Source organism: Ochotona curzoniae, unplaced genomic scaffold, assembly GCF_017591425.1.
Source record: "Ochotona curzoniae isolate NIBS_2020 unplaced genomic scaffold, NIBS_Ocur_1.0 contig_2723, whole genome shotgun sequence".
Lineage (NCBI taxonomy): Eukaryota > Metazoa > Chordata > Mammalia > Lagomorpha > Ochotonidae > Ochotona > Ochotona curzoniae.
Window position 1 is genome coordinate 24,724,255 of NW_024465573.1, and position 21,949 is coordinate 24,746,203.

At 46.0% G+C, this 21,949-nt stretch overlaps 1 protein-coding gene across 1 annotated transcript; it reads left to right on the forward strand.

Annotated features, from left to right (window-relative positions):
* The first annotated feature begins 2,527 nt into the window (after positions 1-2,527).
* Positions 2,528-8,549, forward strand: ATP5MG (ATP synthase membrane subunit g). Its single transcript, XM_040977045.1, has 3 exons — positions 2,528-2,673; positions 7,009-7,169; positions 8,365-8,549. The coding sequence occupies exons 1-3, from the start codon at positions 2,622-2,624 to the stop codon at positions 8,461-8,463; spliced, it is 312 nt and encodes a 103-aa protein (XP_040832979.1). The 5' UTR covers positions 2,528-2,621; the 3' UTR covers positions 8,464-8,549.
* Positions 8,550-21,949: the final 13,400 nt, after the last annotated feature.

Below are 21,949 nucleotides of genomic sequence, written 5' to 3' on the forward strand. Positions count from 1 at the left end.
AAGTGGAGCAGCCAGGATACAAACTAGCATCCACATGGTATCCCGGCGCATGCAATTTAAGGACTTTTAGGCTACCAAGCCAGGCCCAGATTTATTTTTATTGCAAAGGCATATTTACAGAGAGGAGAGACAGAAAGATCATCCATCTGCTGGTTCACTCCCCTAAGTGGCCACAATAGCTAGGGCTGAGCTGATCTGAAACCAGGAGCTTCCTCCAGGTCTCACACAGGTGCAGGGTCCCAAGGCTTTGGACCCTTGACTGCTTTCCCAGGCCACAAGCAGTTAGCTGGAAGAGAACTGGAGCAGCTGAGATACAAACTGGTGCCCATATTGGATCCTGGTGCATGCAAGGTAAGGACTTTGGCCACTAGGCCCTTTCCATGTGTTCTTAACCTCAACAGGTATTCCCAAAGCTTAACCCCTCTTCTCAGGTTCTCTCCTCCCCTCCCATTTTCCCTCCACACTAGGGTGGCTTTGCCTTCTACTTCACTGGGCAAAGAAAGACAAGAGCCTCTACGTGGAAACTTGTGCCATCACCTCAGGTGGAGAGAAGGCGCCACCCTTCCTCAGCAAGGCTCTTTTCAAACCCCCTTCTCCACCTTCACTGTCTCCCTGGAGCGCTGCATTCCCTTCCAGCTGCCTGACTTGTATTCCTTACAGCCATATTGGCTCACAGATTCGGTCTGACTTCTAGCCTAACTTTTTGAAGCTGCTCTAACTAATAATGCCAGGCTTTCACATTGATAGATTAACTTTTCCATCCATGATTTGCTTTCTGAAGCAGCTAGGGCAAATGAATCACTCCTCCTTGAAAAAATGCTCACAGTTGCTTTAAACTCTTTTAGTGTTTAAAGGCAGGGTTAGAGTCAGGAAAGATCGGGCATCCACTGGGCCACTCCCCTAATGGCTTCAACTGCCAGAAGCTGTATTTGGCCAAAGTTAAGAGACAGGGGCCCAATTACTTGGGTTGTTAGAGTCCGGGCTAAAGCCCCCGGACATCAGGGTGCGAGCTAGTCAATCCCCAGAGAAGGACAGAGTCTCACTGGTAATGCAAACAGAGTTTATTGCGCCAGCATGCTGGGGTCAGACCGCACTTTGGGCACGCAGGCCAGCCAAGCCTGGCATTCGGACCTCGAACGAATCCAAGACAGAAGCTTATATAAGGCCCTTTTGAGCTGGGAAATACATCAAAGGTAACATTAGACATGTTCATTTTTATGGCCTTCAGGCACAGGCAGCCTGTTCCCATACCCAGTATCTGTATGGCTCATCCCATTCTCACACCGTTATCTTCCTCCTGTTCCTGGGACCGGAGAAGAATTATGCCCTTACCCTCCTGCACCTGGGTTCACAAAGTTGCAGGACAGCAAAGAACAGATTTATCACTAAAGCAGAATCCTCCCAAAGTCCAGGCGCCTCCTGGCCTAGCAAAGTAACAGTTTTCTCTACACAAAGGAACCTCACACTGCCCAACAATAACATTTTACCCACACTCTAACAGGGTCACCTGCTGCTGCTTTTCCTGGGGACACTGGTAGGATCAGAAGTGGAGCAGCCAGGACGCTGATGCTCATACAGAATGCCATTGCAGGCTGTAGCCCACCCAACTTGCTGGGCCACAATGCGGTCCACTCCATGTAACTTCTCAAATTTCTTGCTGTCTCTAAGCTTTCTCTGAGTATTACTTTTGCTCAGTCTTCCCCCAAGATACATTACTTAGAGTTCTGTTATCAAATGCCACTTGGCAACAGACTCCCTTTCAGCCCGCTGTTCCTGACCATCAACTCGAGGATCTCTAAGGAACCATCGGGGATCAGCACCTTGATCCCATACTGACGACCTGCTCCCTGTCTACACTGAATCCTCCTCAGGTCCCAACTCGGCCACTCCGCACTCTAGCCTTTAGCCAGTCCCAGTCTCCATGGGGAATCCAGACCCCGCGCCCAGAGTGTCATTCAATTCCAAAACGTCCGAGGGCACTATAAGTGCGGTGTCCTCCCTCCCGTCTGCATGACTCCTGTGGCTGGCTAGAGAACTGGGCAATGGAGTCAAACACTGACAGGATGCTGGGGACACAGGGATTTAAATAAAAGCTCAAGAAAACGAGACAAATCGATTGACGGCGTTACTACGGTGCCAAGAGGCGGCACCTCATTTCACAGGCTATCCTTGGCCCTTTCGACCTCTAAAACGATCATGTTACATCACTAGAATTTCAGCTCCCTCAAACAAGCTCAGAAACAGCATTACACATTTAAAAAGAAAGAGGCCCAGGCCAGCAGAGGGCCAGAGGAGCCCGCGCACATGCGCATTTTGTTGCCATGCTGGTCTTCCGGGCTTCCACGAGTGGCTGCCCCAAGATATGCCTGTTTCTCTGTAGAAACAGATTGCTTCTCATCTATCCTCTGGTCTCATCTTTTGTTAGCCACTTTCTCTTCCGTGACTGAACAAAATAAGTGGAAAGACTAGATTTCACGGAGATGCTGGGACTCCCGAGGTATCGTGGACAGGCGCAGAAAGAGGCGACCGGACCTTGGAAATGGGACGGGGTCCTGTAGCGGGTCCTTCCGGGGGTGACATTCAGCCGGCCTTGGGGGCGACGGACTCCGCAGCTTGCCACCATGGCCCAGTTCGTCCGAAACCTCGCGGAGAAGGCCCCGGCGCTGGTGAACGGTGAGCGCGGGGGACACGGCCCACGAGGCAGGGCCGCGGGGAAGCGGCCGGGAGCCGGCCGGAGGCTGCGCAGCCGCCTGGGGTCTCTTCACAACCCCGCGGTCCCCGAGCGCTGCTGACCCTGGCCGTCGGGAAGGGTGGCTGTGGAAGGGGAGGCTGACGCGGGTCCGGCCTCTTATGGCAGCCTGGTTCTCGGAGGAGCCGAGGGGCAGCAGCAGCAGGAATGCTGAGGGACGTTCTTCCGTCCTGCCCCGTCGGCTGACTGGTAGGTGACCCTGGGCTTTGCGGTCCAGTAGCCCCGGGCGCAGTAAGCCTGGGACTGGGGTTTCTATCAGCAGTCATCCTTGTTACTGCAAACTAGCGTTCTCGGAATGTTTTTTTTTTCATAGCTCGGCGCTCCCCCGGAGAGGAACGGGGAGCCTGTTGATGCCTGCTCGGTCTCCGTTCCCTGCAGCAATCCAACAGGACCGTGGCAGGTCTTCAGGGCCCAGTGCCATTCCCCCCTCGTGCAGAACGCTGTCCAGAGTTTAGGTTTGCCACTTTGATTTTACTAGGATCCTAAGAGGCTCTTGTAAAGCCCTACAATTTCTCAGACATAAAAAAAAAAAAACTTCCATCTCTAGCTCCTACAGATGTTTTTAGGCCTTGCTTTAATATCTCAAAGTGACGTTTTTTCACAGTACGGCTTTCCCATCCCCTAAGTGATGCTGGTTGAGAAATTGTGGAATACTTTAAAAGAAAAAAGTAATAAACTTTTAAAAGATGTATTTATTTTGATTGGAACAGCAGATATGCAGAGAAGAGACAGAAAATTTCTGTTCACTGATTCATTCCCCAGGTGACCACTACGGCTGGAGCTGAACTGATCTGAAGGCAGGAGCCAGGAGCCTCTTCTTGGTCTCCCACACAGATGCAGGTTCCAATGCTTTGGGCAGTCCTTGACTGCTTTCCCAGGCCACAAGCAGGGAGCTGGAAGGGAAGTGGAGCAGCCAGGACATGAACCGTTGCCCATATGGGCTCCTGGCACACACTGATGGGAGTTTAGCCTGTTGAGCCATAGTGCCAGTCTCAAAAGAACAAAAAAAAATTTTTTTGTTAGGAAATGTATAAGCCTCCTCTGTTCAAGTGCTGCTCTTCCAAAAGTCCTAGGAAATGAGGAGTCTGTCAGGGCCACAGAGTTAATGTAAAAGTGTATTTTGCTTTGTGACATAAGTTTGTGCATTAAACAAATAATAAATGTTTGGTAAAAATTGTAGGTTGGATTCACTGGCCCCTCAGGGGATGAGGGAGGTTATAATAGTGTGTGATTTTGTCCTTAGACTTCTTTGAGGAGCTCAGAGTTGGATTTTTATTCTCCAAAACTAAATTCTAAATTTTGTTTGAACTTCCATTTTTTTAATTTTCTATTAATCTGTTTCAGTTGCAGAATTCAAACCAGGGCAGCCCATTTACTTGTGTTTAGTTCTTAGATTTATCTCAGCTCTTAATCTGTGGCAATTTTCCAATCTTTTCTTGTTTCTCATGAACTTGATTATCGTGAGACATCTAAGGATCTACTCAAGAGAATCCTAGAAAACAATGTTCCTCATGCTGAGCTTTCCTGATGCTTTCCTCGTGGTTAGTCTGTAAAGAGATGTGGTACCTAGTCACATATCAGGTCAGTGATAGCCATGTGACAGGACATCACTAGTGCTTCAAGCTTCACCTCCAACACCCAGTATTAAGTTATGTTGATCAAATTACTCCAGTCTAGGCCCTTGGGGGCTCTGGCCATTTAACGTGCCTCCTTCATTTTTGTATTTTTCCTACTCCACGCTTAGAATTAATCAGCCACTCCTACAGAGCCCTAGTTCCTTTTATTGGACAATGGAATTTAGAAAGCAAGATGTAAACCTGCTGAGTCGGTTCCTTGCTACTAGAATAACTTGTGCTTTTAGTCCCTCTTTGGTGTACAGAGATGAGGAGGGGTGTATGTGTGTTGTGTGTCATACTAATGCATTTATATACATGCAGATGTGTAATTTATCCATATAGTAAGTTCAATAGGAGGTCATTGTGATATCTCCAACTCTAACCAGTACTGTGGGGCTTATTTATCTTGTTAGTCTCTTCTTCTATGAGAAAACAGGCTCCACTCCACTCCATCATTTACATCCCTGTGTACATGTAAAGCAACTTCCGCTTTTTAACTTGTATACCCCCAAGAAAAAAATAACCAACTAAAGTAATGTTTATGTACAGTGTACTGATTCTCTTAAAGAGGTACAGAAGAGACGTCTTCCATAAACTGGTTCAGAGCTGAACTGGTCTGAAACTTAACTGGGAACTGGATCAGAAGAGGAGCAGCTAGGACTGGAACCAGCACCCTTGTGGGATGCCATGCCACATGTGGAAGAATAGCTTGCCACTCCATCATACCAGCCCCGATCCTTTTTTCTTTTAAATGATCTGCTGTTAGTTTCAAAGATAATTGACATTTTTTTCTTTGTCCTGTGTTGGAGACATTAGCAGTTGTGTTTATTTTTCAAAGCTATGGGTGAGGTTTTGTTTTGTTTTTAAGATTTATTTTTATTGGAAAGACAGTTTTACAGATGAAAGGAGACAGAAAGCTATTCTGTCTGCTGGTTCACTCTCCAACTGGCTGCAGCAGCCAAAAATGAACCAATCCAAAGTCAGGATCTTCTTCCAGATCTTCCACATAAGTGCAGTATCCCAAGGCTTTGAGCCATCCTCTATTGCTTTCCCAGGTCAGAGGCAGGGAGCTGGATAAGAAGTGGGGCAACCAGGACCCAAACCAGCACCCATATGGGACCCGGCACATGCAAAGTAAGGATTTAGCCAGTGAACCATGTCACCAAGTACATACGGTGAAATGGGTAACTCTAATAACCAGACCTCTAAATACAGGCAATTAATGATAAGATAGCCACTGAAAGGCTTTGGATAATCCATCTTTGAATAGGCATTTAGCGGATGGTTTGGCTTCTGAATGTTTTGTTTGTTTCATTTACTAAGATTCACCTGTTTGAAAAGCAGAATGACAGAGAGGTCTTCCATAAATCATTGATTGACTCCCCACATGATCATAACAGCTAGACCTAGGCCAGGTCAAACCCTGGAGCCAGGCAGTTACCTGGGTCTGCCACCTAAGTGACAGGGTCCTCAAGTACCTGGCCAGAAGTGTACTGCTATCTCTGGTATCTTAGCAGGAAATTGTATCAGAAGTGAAGCAGGGCCCGGCATGGTAGCCTGGTGGCTGAGGTCCCATGTAGGTAGCAATTAGTATCCTGGTGGCCCCATTTCCCATCCAGCTCCCTGCTTGCGGCCTGGGAAAGCAATTGAGGACAGTCCAAAGCCTTGGGATGCTGCATCCGCATGGGGGACCCAGAAGAAGCTCCAGGCTCCAGGCTTCAGATTGGGTCAACTCTAGCCATTGTGGCCACTTGGGGAGTGAATCAGCAGACGGAAGATCTTCCTCTGTATCTCCTCCTCTCTATATATCTACCTTTCCAATAAAGATAAATAAATCTTTTTTTTTTTTTTTAAGTGAAGCAGCTAGGATTCAAACTAGCACTCTGATGTTATAATCACACACAGTGGGTGAGCCACAATACCAGCCACTGTGCTATTTTTATTACATTCTCCTTTTTTTTTTTTTTTTTTTTTGTAAGACTATTTTGCTAAAGTCACGTTTTTCTGCCGTTTATTAAGATTCTTGTCTGGGTGTAGTAAATACCTTGAGGAAAATAAGTAATACACACTGCTCTGAATCATGCACTGGGGTTTTGCTGTCTTTGCGGTGCTTTTGAAAGAGGGACACTTTATCCTGCAGAAACTGATGAGGATACCAAAAATGGATGCTGTCTGAACTGCATCTGAATCATGTTTTCAACCTCATTCTTCAGGTTTGCTGCTCTACATAGCTCCTTCTGTCCCCTTCTACACCTCTGCCATCCCAAGTTTGTGGCGTCTGTACCGAGAAAGTGAATAAATCCCTGCAGGTTTCTTGTCATTGAATCCAAATTCTAGTAACTTTAACTGGAGTTGCCGTTCGTAAATGCAGTCATATACTGGCAGGCCACGGGGAAGCCTTGGCATCCCCGAGTGCGCTTCTAGCTCCCTGCTGCTGGGATGCCCTGTGACACAGGTGCTGTGCATCTCAAAAAGCCTCTTGTGACCAGGGAACAGCTTTGACTTTTCACACCGGCTGCACATTTGGTACGAGCAGTGAATGAATGCAATGCATGAATAAATATTTGTGTCCAGCCCACACATCTGCTTCTTTTGGTCTCTGGTGAGTTCATCCTAGGTTTTTTGTTTTGTTTTGTTTTCCAGCTGCTGTGACTTACTCGAAGCCTCGATTGGCCACATTTTGGCACTATGCCAAGGTTGAGCTGGTTCCTCCAACCCCTGCTGAGATCCCTACAGCGATTCAAAGCCTGAAAAAAATAATCCACAGTGCTCAGACTGGTAGCTTCAAACAGCTCACAGTTAAGGTAACCATGGGCTAAAATGAAAACGTCTGTGCATAACAGAAAATGTGTGCCCTTGGGATTTTTCTGATTGTTTTGATTAATGCATGCATTTTCCACTGAGGCTGGATCCCATGGAATGAGAGATAAGTCTTCCAAACTGCTGAGGGAGAAACCCGCTGTTCTGATTTGGTCCTGCTGGGTAGCAATAATTTGCCTGTTTTATGCCTTAGCCTCCTAGTAGTCTTACACTGTAGCAAAAAAAAAAAAAAAAGTAAGCATTTTTACCAGGAAAATGTTCTGCTCCGTTTATTTTAGCTAGTATGGTAAAACAAGACAGCTTATTTTGCTAGATCTGTGCTTTTATTCTTCGGTAGTCTACTTCAGCCATGTGATCTCAAACAGTAGCAGCATCAGAAAATTAGTGCTTATTGTGGAAGATAAAAGTACCAAAGCTGGGGTTATTGAATTTCCTGAAGATAAGATCAAACAACGATAAGAATCATTGCATGGTTTTTATGTTTACTTAATTCAAGCACAAGATACAATAAGTTCTGGTCTGTTTTGAAGGGGAAAACCCACTTCCAGAAGTGCTAAATGACGAAAGCCTGGATTTGTTATGGAAAAGTCTTTTTTCAACTAAAATTTCAAGACCCTAATTTGTGCTTGTGTAACATAATGCTCCCTGGACTCATTTGTGTGGGTTTTGTTTTAAAGGCCCTTATATATCAAGTGCTGAGTACTAGGGAAGAATTAAACTAAATTATTGTAAATGAATAAAAATTGTCTACAGAGGAGGATAGTGCCCTTCATTTTGGAACAGATTTTGGGGTGGGGGGCAGACATAGCCTTCCTGTAGCCATCCTTTCATATGAATGCTCTAACTCTGTCAGCTATTTCCAGGATGTGGGTGGTTTTAGGGCCTATAAAGTGTCTCATAAACTATAATGAAAGGGTTAAGTCAGTTTAGGCCTTTAAAGAATGCTTTGAAAGAATTTATAAGCTCTGGACTACTTACCTTACAAAATTGAAAGTTAAAGTGTTCTCAGCAGTTGAACAAACTCAACTTCAGTAAAACTCAACTTTGTTATCCACTGGTTTCAAATAGCATCCTTATACTCTGTCGTTTAATTGTGGGAAAAAAAAATCATTTTACATAGCTAAGAAAAAAAGAAAGGACCTTAAAATTTGAGCTTCTGTTTTTTTTTTTTTTTTTTAGGAAGCTATGCTGAATGGCTTGGTGGCCACTGAGGTGTGGATGTGGTTTTATATCGGAGAGATCATAGGCAAGCGTGGCATCGTTGGCTATAATGTTTAAAGACCAATCTTTAACATTGATTTATTATTTGTATGGTTTTGGACCATGTGTGTTGAAACTGTTATCTGAATAAAATATGTCAAAAATAAATTTCTCTCTTCAGATGCTACATGCGGAGTCACAATTTCTCCTGATGTTAGATTGTGTTCTTTTGCTCTGACACGATAATACCCCTCCATGCATGCAGGGTTTAAGCTGGAACGGATGTATGTAAATATATCAACTTGATATATGGACATAGGAGGATAACATTTTTCATTTGGAGGTTTGCCATTTATGATGTTTAAGTTTTATTTCCAGCAAAATCAAAGAAAAGGCTTTTGGAAAAATCAGAATTTGGTATTAATAAAGTTCCTTGAACAATGGCTTTGTCTATAAATGTTGAGATACTTAATGTCAAATAGCCTCCCTAAGAGAATAGCAGAGCAGTAATCTAAGAAGTAAGCTTGTAACATCTCTAACAGTAGGACACAGTGGATGAGAGCCGTGATCTACATTTTATTTCTCATGTTAATATGTTATTAACCTGGTTTACCAATTTTAGTAGCTGTCTTTACAAAAATAAAGTAGCCTGCAGCTGTTTGAAAGGGCAATGACCAAGTGTCCTCCATGGGTCTCAAATAGTACATTATGTCCTGAAATGAGTAGAAGTGATTAATTCCAATTTGTGGTCTTGAAACTTTGTCCAAGATAAAAGAGACTGATCATTGGCTTTTTCTGGGACTCTGTCATCGGTGGCTGGCTCATGGGTACATTGGTAAATTAATTCATCATTAACTCTTCAGCCTCAGCAAAACGTGCAGTGCCAGCTGCTGATCACCAGAAGGGAGTCGATTTCCATTCTGTTACAAATGTATTGGGCCCGGCGCGGTGGCGCAAGTGGTTAAAAGGTCCTCGCCTTGCACGCCCGGGATCCCATATGGGCGCCGGTTCTAATCCCGGCAGCCCCGCTTCCCTTCCAGCTCCCTGCCTGTGGCCTGGGAAAGCAGTCAAGGACAGCCCAAAGCTTTGGGAACCTGCACCCGCGTGGGAGACCTGGAAGAGGCTCCTGGCTTCGGATCGGCATAGTACCGGCCCGTTGCGCTCACTTGGGGAGTGAATCATCAGATGGAAGATCTTTCTCTCTGTCTCTCCTCTCTGTATATCCGCCTTTCCAATGAAAAAATAATAAAAATAAATCTAAAAAAAAAAAAACAAATGTATTATAACACACAGAATGGTAATCCTTTAATAAGTTTGAACCTTATCAGTCCCAAATTATCCTGTGTGTTTATACAACTAATGCATTGCTTGTTTTTTATTTGAGAAACAGACCGAGAAGAGAGGAAGGCTGCTGGTTCATTTCTCAAGTGCCTGCAATGGCCAGAATGCGGCTGGGCTTCAGCTAGGACTTGGAAATTCAATCCTGACCTCCCAGACGGGCAGCAGGAACACTGTTACTGGAGCCAGAGCCAAGAATGGAATCTAGGGACCTGATGGAGGATTCCATTTGAGCATGCTGCTCTAGCATAGTGGAGGGCAAGGAGGTCTCTATAGCGTCTGCTGCTGCTCTGAAATAGGAAATAGTCCCAGCTTACTGCTTCTGCTGTAAACACAGGTGATCAAAACTGAAACCAGGTCTTTGCAGAAGGTTAAGATCAGCCTGTACAAGTTAGAACCTACAGACACCTAGTTGGTTGATACTATGTGATGTGACTATTTTAAACCACATAGTCACACCAGAAGTGCTAAAATAAGCAGTGCTCACTTGACTGCTCCTTCCTCCTCTGCCATGCAGCACACCTCTACTCTCCCGTGTGGTTAATGGTGCGTGTACAAACTTTTCTTAGGATATGAAAATAGCGGTGGACCACATGAAGAGGCCACTTTACCAGCCTTGTTTCTTTCTGTCTTTGCCAACCCAAGATGGCTTGTCTGCTCTCACAGAACTCTTGGGGCCTTCTCATTAAATTTCAGGGTGCCAGTGTTTGCTGTTAGCTTCGTCAGTATAGATTAGATATCTCTTGTGCACATCCTAAGTTCCAGTCATTTATTAAACTGGAAACATTCAGAAACAAGAATGCTACCCGCTTCACAGGATTTGGTGTGTCTGATAAACATGCAATTGCAATCATGTGAGAAATGTTGAACTGAAGGAAAGTTAAATAGGAAAGAAGCCAGCCTAGACTTGAGAAGTGGGTTCAAGAGAGATTGTCCGAAGAGGGAATTATGTAGTGAACCGGGGGAGATGTGGCCAGGAAGACTAAGATAAGGTATCCCAGGCAAATGCAAACCGCCACTATGCAGGCTGTTCACTTGGCTTATGTTTGGCACATGGGAGATCCTGGAACAGTCAAAGAGTCGTTGGGTAGAGAATAGTGAGGTGAGGGGTAAAGCCAGAAATGGTAAGGAGCAGAACGGGAGGTGCCCTTTATGCCTCAAGAGTGGGATAGACTTAAAGCACATAGAATGCCATTGTATGATTTTGACAAGTTCCTTCAACAACTTGCTTAGTCTGCCTGACAAAAGGCAAATTTATGTAACAAGTGCTAGGATAGGAACGTGCATGGGGTGCAGCTAAGAACACCAGTTGCGCTGCGTTTTTCTCAGGTGAGGTACCAGGCAATCATGGTAGTAGGTGTGGGGAAAGGGGAGATTACAATTGCTGAAGTACAGGCAGTTAGACAAATATCAGCCACTAGGTTCCAAAGGGATGAATCCTAAGGAAATCACCACTGTGGAAGCTAAGTTCTGGGGTGGGCATTGTGGCACAGTAGGTAAGAGGTTCCCTGGGACAGACATCCCATATTGAAATGCCTGGGTTTGAGTCCCACCTCCACTTCTGATTCTGCTCTCTGCTAAAACACACCCTGGGAAGCACAAGTGGGGACTCAGGTAATTGAGTTCCTGCCACCTACATAGGAGAACCACCTGGAGTTCCTGGCTCCCCGCTCCCAGCTGGCCTAGCCCCAGATCTTACATACATGTCAGAAATGAATTGCTGCATGAAGCTCTCTCCCATCCCCATAGCTCACTCTGCCTGTCAAATAAAAGTAAGTTGTTCAACATAAATGTCAAACAGTGAAGGTTTGCTGGGCTTTCATCATGACAAAACAAATGTGAAAGTGCTTGCGTGTTCAGTCCTTTGTATATCTCTGCATTCCTTTCCTTGGAGACCAGGTTCTCCTTCCTTTTTCAGTCCTCTCTTGTCACTTCAAAGTATTTCTTCAGCCCTGATTTGTAAGAATAACTCAATCTGTTTTTGAATACGTCATTTTTTTATTTGGTTTGTTTTTTTTTTAAGATTTATTTTTATTGGAAAAGCAGATTTACAAGGAGGAGAGACAGAAAAGAATTTCATCCACTGGTTCGCTACCTAAATGGCCACAACAGTTGAAGCTGAGCTGATCTGAAGCCAGGAACCAGGAGCATCCTCCTGGTCTCCCATGCAGGTGCAGAATCCCAAGGCTTTGAGCCATTCTCTGGTGCTTTCTCAGGCCACAAGTAGGGGGCTGGATGGGAGGTAGGGTGGTTGAGACACTAACAGAGCTCATGGGTTACCAATGCTTGAAGGTGGAGGATTAGCCAGCTGAACCAACACACTGTCCCAAAAATACTTATTTGTACAGTAGTTTGCATTTTCAAAGCAGTTGTTTTATCTCAGTTTAGCCCTCAGCTTTCCTCTGGTACAAACGATCTGCCCGTTTAGTCATTGGAAAGCTGAGCAGCAAAAGCATGAAATGGTTTGGCTAGAATCCCATCAGTAGTAACAAGTGATGGAAGTATACCTTGGGCTCAGGTAATGCTTGCATGTAGTGTTCTGTACCCCGTCTTCACCAGTCTCCACCCTGGATGCCTCCCTGCTTGGATTTCTGCAGTTTGGCTACTAATCCTCTCAGTCCTGCTTGGCTGTTCTCTGGAAGTTATATGAGATTTCCTGGTCCATTGGGTGTCAGCCTCCCCACTCTCACATAAGGTGACACGTACTTTATAGGACTTTTAAAAGATTTATTTTTATTGGAAAGTCAGATATACAGAGAGGAGGAAAGACAGAGTGGAAGATCTTCTGTCCGATGATTCACTCCCCAGGTGACTGCAATGGCCAGTGCTGCACCAATCTGAAGCCAGGAGCCAGGGGTTTCTTCCAAGTCTCCCACATGGGTGCAGGAAGCCAAGGCTTTGGGCTGTCCTCGACTGTTTGCCCAGGGCACAAGCAGGGAGCTGGATGGGAAGCAGGGCCCCAGTATTAGAACCAGCACCCATATGGACCCGGCACATTCAAGGCGAGGACTTAAGCCACTAGGCCACTATGCCGGGCTCTGGCTTTTTAATATTTTTAAACTGGGACATGAGTGATGATTGTGGCCACTCTTAAAGTGAATGCAATAACAGTTGAGCCAGATATAATATATTAGATAGGGAACTGAACATGCCCTGCTTAGCAAACAAAAGGCCCCTGATAGTAATAAAATACTGGCACAGCAGGTTAAGTCAGGTCACTGCTTGGGACACCCCCGTCACATAGAGGAGTGCCAGTTCAAGCCCCAGCTACTCTGCCTCACATCCAGCTTCCTGCTAATGCACTGGGGAAGGTGGCTTAGACACTTACTGCCCTGCTACCCACTTGAGTACCCAATGAAGTTCCAGGCTCCTGGCTTTGGTATAACCCAGCCCTGGCTACTTTTGGAATTTGGGTAGTGAAGTGGCAAAGGAAAGATACATTTTGTCTCTGTCACTCTTAAGTTCCAAGTAGATGAATATTAGTAAGTAAACGAAATACTGGCATGCAAGCCCCTTGGGAGACTTGCCTCTCACTTTACATTAGCCTCATTTGCTCTTAGCTGTTGGAGCCACACAACTCTAACTAGCACCTATAAAATTCAGCTTTAAATGTCATGTCATTAGATTATGCAGTTCACTGGCCCTGATTATTAAAGGCTCTTGCGGGGGGAGGGGGCACTTGTTTTGTAGGATGTATTTATTTACTTGAAAGGCAGAATTGCAGAGAAGGAGAAATAATCTTCCATCCATTGATTCATTTTCCAAGTGACCCCCAACAACCAAGGTTGGGCCAGGCACAAGCTCAGAGCCATAGCTGCTTTCAGATCTCCCACATGGGTGCAGGGGCCCTGGTACTTGTGCCATCCTTTGCTACTTTCCAAGTCACATTAGCAGGAAGCTGGATTGGAAGTGGAGCAGCAGGTCTCAAGCCAGCACCCATATGGGATGCCAGCATCAGGGCAGCAGCTTCACCCATAACACCATAGCTCCTGCCCCATTTTGTTGCAGCTTTCTACTGGTCACTGGGTTGCTACCCTTTATTTCTTGGTAATTATGTCTCCTGGCTCACTGCCATACAATTATACTACTAGAGCTTTTCATCTGTGTTTTATTCGGCTCTCATGGTTCTTTTTTAAAAAAGAGAAAGGACCCAGCGCGATAGCGTAGTGGTTAAAGTCCTCACCTTGCATGTGTCAGGATCCCATACGGGCTCTGGTTCTAATCCCGGCAGCCCTGCTTCCCATCCAGCTCCCTGCAACAGTCAGAACTGATCCGATCCAAAGCCAGGAGCCAGGAGCTCCTTCCAGGTCTTGGATGTGGGTGCAGGGTCCCCAGGCTTTGGGCCATCCTCCACTGCTATCCCAGGCCACAAGCAGGGAGCTGGATGGGAAGCAGGGCTGCTAGGATTAGAATCATTGGTTATATGGGATCCTGGAGCAATCAAGGCAAGGACTTTAGCCACTAGACCTCCACGCTGGGCCCGATTCCCATGTTCTTCCAACAAATTTAATTACTCTAATTTCAATTTCATGCATCCCTCTCTCTGTTCACTTACTTTCCAGCCCATATCCTTTGAGGAACTCACAGTTACCATGATCATCAAATTGATAATCACTCCAGCTCTCTCATTCCCTTGATAGTATTGTTTCCCACTTTACAAAATTTATATTCTTTTTTAAAAAGTTCTTTTTTTAGGGCCCAACATAGTAGCCTAGAGGCTTAAGTCCTCACCTTGAACGCACCGGGATTCCATATGGGTGCTGGTTCTAATACTGGCAGCCCCGCTTCCCATCCAGTTCCCTGCTTGTGCCCTGGGCAAACAGTCATGGATGGCAAAAAACTTTGGGACACTGCACCTGCATAGAAGACCCAGAAGAAGCTCCTGGCTCCTGGCTTCAGATTGGTGCAGCACTGGCCATTGCAGTCACTTGGGGAGTGAATCATCGGCCAGAAGATCTTCCACTCTGTCTTTCCTCCTCTCTGTATATCTGACATTCCAATTTTTTTAAAAATGTAATAAGAAAAGTTATTTTTTTAGAGCCTGGTGTGATGGCCTGGTGGCTGAATCCTTGCCTTGCATGGGCTGGAATCCTGTGTGGGCACCAGTTCTAATCCCCGCAGCCCCGCTTCCCATCTAGCTCCCTGCTGTGGCTTGGGAAAGTAGTCCAGGACGGCCCAAAGCCTTGGGACCCTCACTCACGTGGGAGACCGAGAGGAAGCTCCTATTTCCTGGCTTTAGGTCAGCTCAGCTCTGGCTGTTGTGGCTTCTTGGGGAGTAAACCAGTGGCCGGAATTTCTTCCTCTGTCTCTCCTCTGTAGATTTGACTTTCCAATAAAAAAAATTAAATTTGTTTTTTTTTTTCAAAGATTTACTTATTTATTGGAAAGTCTATCAGATATACAGAGAGGAAGATCTTCCGTCCGATGATTCACTCCCCAAGTGAGTGCAACGGCCGATGCTATCGGGATCCGAAGCCAGGATCCAGGAACTTCTTCCGGGTCTCCCACACGGGTGCAGGGTCCCAAAGCTTTGGGCCGTTCTCAACTTCTTTCCCAGGCCACAAGCAGGGAGCTGGATAGGAAGTGGAGCTGCCGGGATTAGAACCAGTGCGTTCAAGGCGAGGACTTTAGCTGCTAGGCCGTGCCGCCGGACCCCAAAAAATAAATTTGTTTAAAAATTTTATCTGAAAGGCAGAGAGAAAAATCTCCCATCCAAGGTTCAAGTAACTGCAAAAGCCAGGGCTGAGCCAGGCTGAAGCCAGATGCCAGGTATTTAATCCAGTCTCCTGGGTCGGTGATGGCAGCCCGAGTACATGGGGCATTCCCTCTGCTTCTTTAGGCACATTAGCTGGGAGCTGTAGCAGAGGTGGAGCAGCTGGAATGCAAATGAGGAGCCCATATGACATGCTAGCATTGCTGGTGAGGGCTTTAACTTGCTGTGCCACAAATACCACTCCCTCAATTTATGTTTCATAGTCAATCATGATCATTCTCTTGAATACACTTGAACTTACTTGACTCCTCTCACTTTGCTGTAATCATTTCCCAAACCACATCCTTGCTTAACATAGCTGTGTACCTGCTCTGTGCTTGTATCCACATAGCTGAGTTTAGCCTGAGAAAACAAGGTCTTGCTTTTCTATTCAAGATCAGAATCTTAAAGGAATACTGAATACCGCCTGGCAGTCATACTGTATTTCCATGGGTATTGCTTATTTCCATCAACAGATAACCCTACTTCCTACTTGACTAAGAAAATCTAAGCCACTGGTGTACTTCTATATGTCCACCACATTTATTTATTATTTCCACTATTTGTGCACACCCAAAACCATGCATATACATTCCACCTTGCCTATACTAGTGATGGCTCTCCTCCTAAGCTCTAAGGGCAAAAAATTCACTCAGTACAAGTGTGACAAATAAGACTAACATATTCATGAATAAATCTGTATTTTCATAAATATTGTTTCCTTTGCCTATATTTCTGGCCCCTTCTACCTGGCTGGCTTTTTTGCTTGTTTCTCTTATTTTTTAAATTTAGTCTGTTTATTTGAAAGGCAAGTTACAGAGAGAGGAGAGAGAGCTTCCATGCGAAGATTCACTCCTCAAGTTATCACAGTGGTCAGGTCTGGGCCAGACTGAAGCCAAGAGCTGGAAGCTTTATCCAGGTCTCCCATGTGGGTAGCAGGGGCCCAAACACTTGGGCCATCTACTGCCTTCTCAGGCACATTAGCAGGGAGCTGTGCTCACTATACTAAAACTGAAACAATATATGGAAGCAATATAACCAGGATTCAAAACAGGTGCCATATGAGATGCTGGCACTGCAGGCACTTGGGTTACCACTTCCACGGGAGGGCACGAAACCCAGGACAGGGGCTGGGGTGGGATGGGGTGTGGGACAGACTGGACTACTGCTACACATACTGGCAAACCAGGGTAGGGGGAGGGCCTGGTGGGGGTTATTGCGGGTCGCTCCAACTAGGCTGCAGCTCCCACTGGTTTATTCAAGGGCTGAGTATGTGCTAAGCAGAACCAGGCTGGACTCTAACACCCATTGATTCCAGTGGAAGTCGGGGCTGAAAACCAACCCAGCGAATGCAATCACCAGCTGATCAGGGCGATGGACTGTGCCAGGCCCTGTACTTGCTAGTACATACAAGAATCTGGTCTGAGAACACTTCAGACAAAGTTTCTTTGGAGATCTCCCCAATCGAAATGCTGGACTCAGAACCCTAACCAAGAAAAGAGAGAAGACAGAACAGGTCAATCAACCATCTCAGCTATATGTTGGCAGTGAAATACAGGGCAAACGGAGACTCTACAATGGACTATGTCAATCAGTGGATTCTTCAAAGACCTCATAGTGCTTGGAGTGGCAAGATTGGCAGCGATTCATAACTGTTGAACTATCAAAACCACTTGAGCAAGAACCTCGGAGCATACCCTACATCCGGGACCTGGGGAGAATGGGAAATTGGGTGGGCCTTCTCCTTTAATACCCCCCTTTAAACATGAAGGCAACAATATGGAAATAATAGTCTTACCCATTTTCCTATAGCCCTTGAACCTTTTACCCTAATTAACTATGTAAAAATTGTCAAAAATACAATTAAAAAGAGAGAGAGAGATGCTGGCACTGCAGGCAGCAGTTTAAGCCTCTGTGCCATGGTACTGGCTCCTGGCACAATTTTTGTTGTTGTTGTTTACATAGTTAACAAGAATGTACGCCCATGAGGACCACTAAATATGATGGGGAAAGTAAAGGTATGGGGGGGAGGTGAGTGGGAGAAATGTTTCTAATTTTTCCTTTCTCCTGTATCTGGTGGGGTGGGGAGAACAAAGGAGAGAAAGGGGGCTGCTTCCAGCTGCCCAACTATATCAGTACCCAGAGATGGGGATGTCCACTTGATGATACTTGATACCATCTTAGAAACCCCAATGTGGAAAAGAATGTTCCAAGGGGATTGATAGAGTGATTTTGATAGTTCCAAGACACTATTGGTTTTGCTGCTCCAAGACAGTTGAGAAAATCCTTCCAAGGTCCATTGGTTGACAGAGTGCATTCACCAGACACTTGCTGCCAAAGCTTGGCCAGGAGAATTGTCCAACCTGTTCTTCTCACCCTCTTCTTACATGACACTCCACATCTCTACAGGCCCAGATGAGCTGGCTGTCATGTCCCCCATGTGCACCTAGACACGCCATGTACTACACAGGCATCAGCAATCAAGGAGGCCCAGACCCATAATATTCCAAGAGCCGACTACAAATCCTATGATTCTCCCTATGGCTGGAGTTTTGAGTCCAGTGTTCTAGTTGGGAAGTTCCCCAAGAAACTCCTCTCCTGGGATGACCCCAGACCCGACTCTTGTATGTGCCAGTCAGTACAATGTCCATTTCAGTCCATCACCTGTATCAGCCTATGCACACACTGGTGACTGTAGTTGCCTGGTTATGTCAATTCAATCACCAGCCCCACGTCCCATGCAAACCAATGGGGGCTACAGCCCAGCCCAGCCCAGCCCAGCCCACCTTAGTGCTGGCATAAATTTCAAAGCCCATGCATCACCTCTTTGAAGAAGTCCTCCCTGATTTTCCTCATACCACCCTTCCTGCGATACCTCTTCCAACACACTCATCATTGCGGTACAGTGTTGTGCTTCATTTACATGTTATTTCCCTTGCTAAAGGTAAGCTTCTTAAAGGAAGGTAGGGTTTCTCATTTGCCTTCACAACCCTAACCTATCACATTCCCTGACTTTTCAGTGATAGGCTTTCAATGCAATTGACTCCACTGCCTCTGCATGAGGCTGGGAAGATAAATAGCAGAGGTAGTGGCAGCTTGCCACTGAGGGAGTCGGAGTCACAGGCCTGGGGGACTCACTTCCAGGAGGCCTGCAGGCTGAGACTGCCACAGGGCAAATGCCAGCACAGTCACTCCCGTCCACCCACCAGCTGGAGCAGAGATGCGGATATCCGAGTTGCCCCACTTCTCCCCCTGAGCACGGTCAGCGCAGGGGCTGCTTTTGCATAAGGGCTAAGAAAGGAGGGCCAGAGGTGGGCAACCCCAGCTTCTCCATTGAATATGGGGCCTGAAATCTGGAAATCCCAGAAATCCTTTAGGAACTGCTCCTCTTCACTCCCTGCTTCTTTGCCAAACCTGCATTTTGGGATTTATGTCCCCACGACCGCTGAAGGAAGTACATCATCAATAGCCCTGCCCTTGCCCTTATCGAATTGTATATATATATGTAACTCATGGATGGGTTTTTATTTTAAAAATTATATCTTGGACTTTTTAAAGATTTATTTCATTTTTATCACAAAGTAAGATATACAGAGAGGAGGAGAGAAAGAGAGGAAGATCTGTTCAATGATTCACTCCCCAAGCAGCCGCAACAGCCGGAGCTGAGCTGATCCGAAGCCAGGAACCAGCAAACTCTTCTGAGTCTCCCACATGGGTGCAGGGTCCTAAGACTTTGGGCCATCCTTGACTGCTTGCCCAGACCACAAGCAGAGAGCTGGATGGGAAGTGGAGCTGCCAGGATTAGAACCAGTGCCCAAAAGAGATCCCAGCACATTCAAGGTGAGGACTTCAGCTGCTGGGCCATTGTACCGGGCCCAGACCTTTTTTTTTTTTTTTTTTTTTTTAAGAATGATTGATTGCTATGAAAGGCAAAATCAAAGTGAGATTTTCCATCCACTGGTTCACTCCCCAAGTGGTCACAATGACCAGGAGTGGGCTAGGCTGAAGTCAGGAGCCAGGGATTCCATCAGGGTCACGCTCATAGGTACTGATGGCCAAGCACTTTGGCCATCCTCTGCTGCTTTCTCAGGAACATTAGCAAGGATTTGAACCTGAAATGGAGCAGTAGGAACTTGAACTGCTGCCCAGATGGAATGCCAGGGCCACAGGCAATGGTTTTATCCACTACATTACAGCACTGGCCTGCATCTTGAATTTGATACATGAAAGAAAGATTTTCTTCAGAGACTTCAAGTTTTGACGAATTTCAGTGTTCTCAAATCCAAAAGCAGTTGAAATGCTTCTGTTAAATGATAGCTTATTTGTTAAAATGGCTGTCTACCAACCCTTTCCCTCAAGACAGCTGATTTTTACTTTGTCACCTCACATTGGTTCTCAGCAAGGTAGGGAACCTGGACTGGCATTGCGATGTAGCGGGCAAAGCTACTACCTGTGACACCAGCATCCTGTTTAGGTGTCAGTTCATGTGGGGTTGCTCCACTTCTGATCCAACTTCCTGCTAATGGCCTGAGAAAGCATTATAAAGGGCCACCCTGCCACCAACATGGGAGAGCCTGAGGAAGCCCTTGGCTTCAGCCTGGCTGAAACCCAGCGATTGTGGTCATCTGGGGAGTGGACCAGCAGCTAGGACACCTGTCTGTTTTTACCCTTCTCTCTCTGTAATTCTTTCAAATGAATCAATCAGGCTTAGAGAAAAGTGGGGTTTGGGGAGGGTGGGAGACAGGAAACTTGGGAGGAATAGTGAATAAATGTAATTAGCTCTTAGATTGAAGTACAAGGTGATGAAGGAAAAGAAGTTACCAAAGTTAATGACCTTCAAAAAAAGTAAAGCAGGGCCCAGCGCAATAGTCTAGCAGCTAAAGTCTTCACATTGCACACTGTGGAATCCCATATGGGCGCCAGTTCACGTCCCAGAGGCCCTGCTTCAAATCCACCTCCCTACTTGTGGCCTGAGAAAGCAGTCAAGGATGGCCCAAAGAATTAAGACACTGCACCCCCACCCCCCACCACCCCGCGAGCCCCCAGCGTGGAAGACCCAGAATAAGCTCCTGGCTTTATATCAGTTCCACTCCAATTGTTACAGTCACTTGGGGAGGGAATCAGCAAATGGAAGATCTCTGTCTCTCCTCTCTGTATATCCGATTTTCCAATAAAAATAAATAAATCTAAAGAAAAAAGTAAAGGAAAGAAAGTCATGTACACTTAGGATTGGTGAAAAAATAGTGGAAGTTGCAATGACCAAGCTAACATTAAGTCCAGAACCGTCTGCTCGTGGTTGCTTTGCCTTGAGTCCTGTTACAATCACCTGCCATAAATGTGCCAGTAGAGTCATGCTAGAGGCTCTGCTAGCTAAGTTAATTCCCAGGTTCTGCAACAGGAGGCCAGTTGCCACTCCACCCTGGCCCGCTGGAGTTTGGCCCCACAGTGCCAAAGATGAACATCAAAACCAAAGGACCCTTGATTCAGAAGCCAGGAGCTTCCTCGAGGTGTCCCACGTGGGTACAGGGTCCCAAGGCTCTGAGCAATCCTCTGTTGTTTCCCAAACCACAATCATGGGGCTGAAATGGAATGGAGCAGCCAGAACTAGAACGGCAGCCAAGTGGGATCCTGGCCCTTGGAAGATGAGGATTTAGTCACAGAGTCATCACACTAGCTTCCCCTCTCCCCTACCAAAAATAATAATAATAAAAATGCTATCTTTAGCACCATCTTTACCTTATTTGTGCATCCGAACTGCAACAAAGGCTTCTTGCAGGTGAGCCAAAGCCACTCCCCTAGGAAAACTGCAAACGAAACATTTTTCTGCTCACTTTTTGGTGCAAAATGAAATGAAGGGAAACCATTTGCCTGAGGGGAGTGAGTCAGAGGGAGAGGACTGGAATGTAGATTCTGACTCCTGTTTCCTAACTCTGACCACATCCTCTCAACACTGCGATATTTATGCTGGTTCCTGCACTGTGAAAGCCAGGAGTGGGAAAGAGGGGATTTGCTTCTGATGTTTTGATTCAGAAACGTAGCTGTGAACTCTAACTCACATGTAAAACACTCCATCTCCACGTCAGCAGGAGCAAGTCATGATTCATAGTTAGGATTTGCGTCACAGTCCTGGGTGCCATGCCATTTCCTGAGGCTTAAAGCAATCGGATTGGCTCTAGGTTAATGGGGAGAAGAGAGAAGAAATTAGGGCAAAAGAGTGGAGGGTAGGGCCAAATCTGAAATGTGTTAGAACTCAGTTAACGAATGATCCTTTAACTACCTGGTCTCAAAATTAGTTTTCAGTTTTTAAGCTTGCTATTAGAGGCACCTATAACTTCTCATATAAGGAACATTAAGAGGAGCCTGTGCGACAATCTGCAGCCTGCATCTCTGGCATCTCATATGGTCTCTGGTTCTAGTCCCAGCAGTTTACTTCTGATCCAGCTCCCTACCAACAGCCTGGGAAAGCAGCAAAGT

Bases quoted from the DNA above. Each gene is read 5' to 3' on its own strand.
- ATP5MG (XM_040977045.1), top strand. From the start codon at position 2,622: ATGGCCCAGTTCGTCCGAAACCTCGCGGAGAAGGCCCCGGCGCTGGTG. The intron at 2,674-7,008 runs GTGAGCGCGGGG...TTTGTTTTCCAG, and splicing joins GGCCCCGGCGCTGGTGAACG to CTGCTGTGACTTACTCGAAG. The intron at 7,170-8,364 runs GTAACCATGGGC...TTTTTTTTTTAG, and splicing joins TCAAACAGCTCACAGTTAAG to GAAGCTATGCTGAATGGCTT.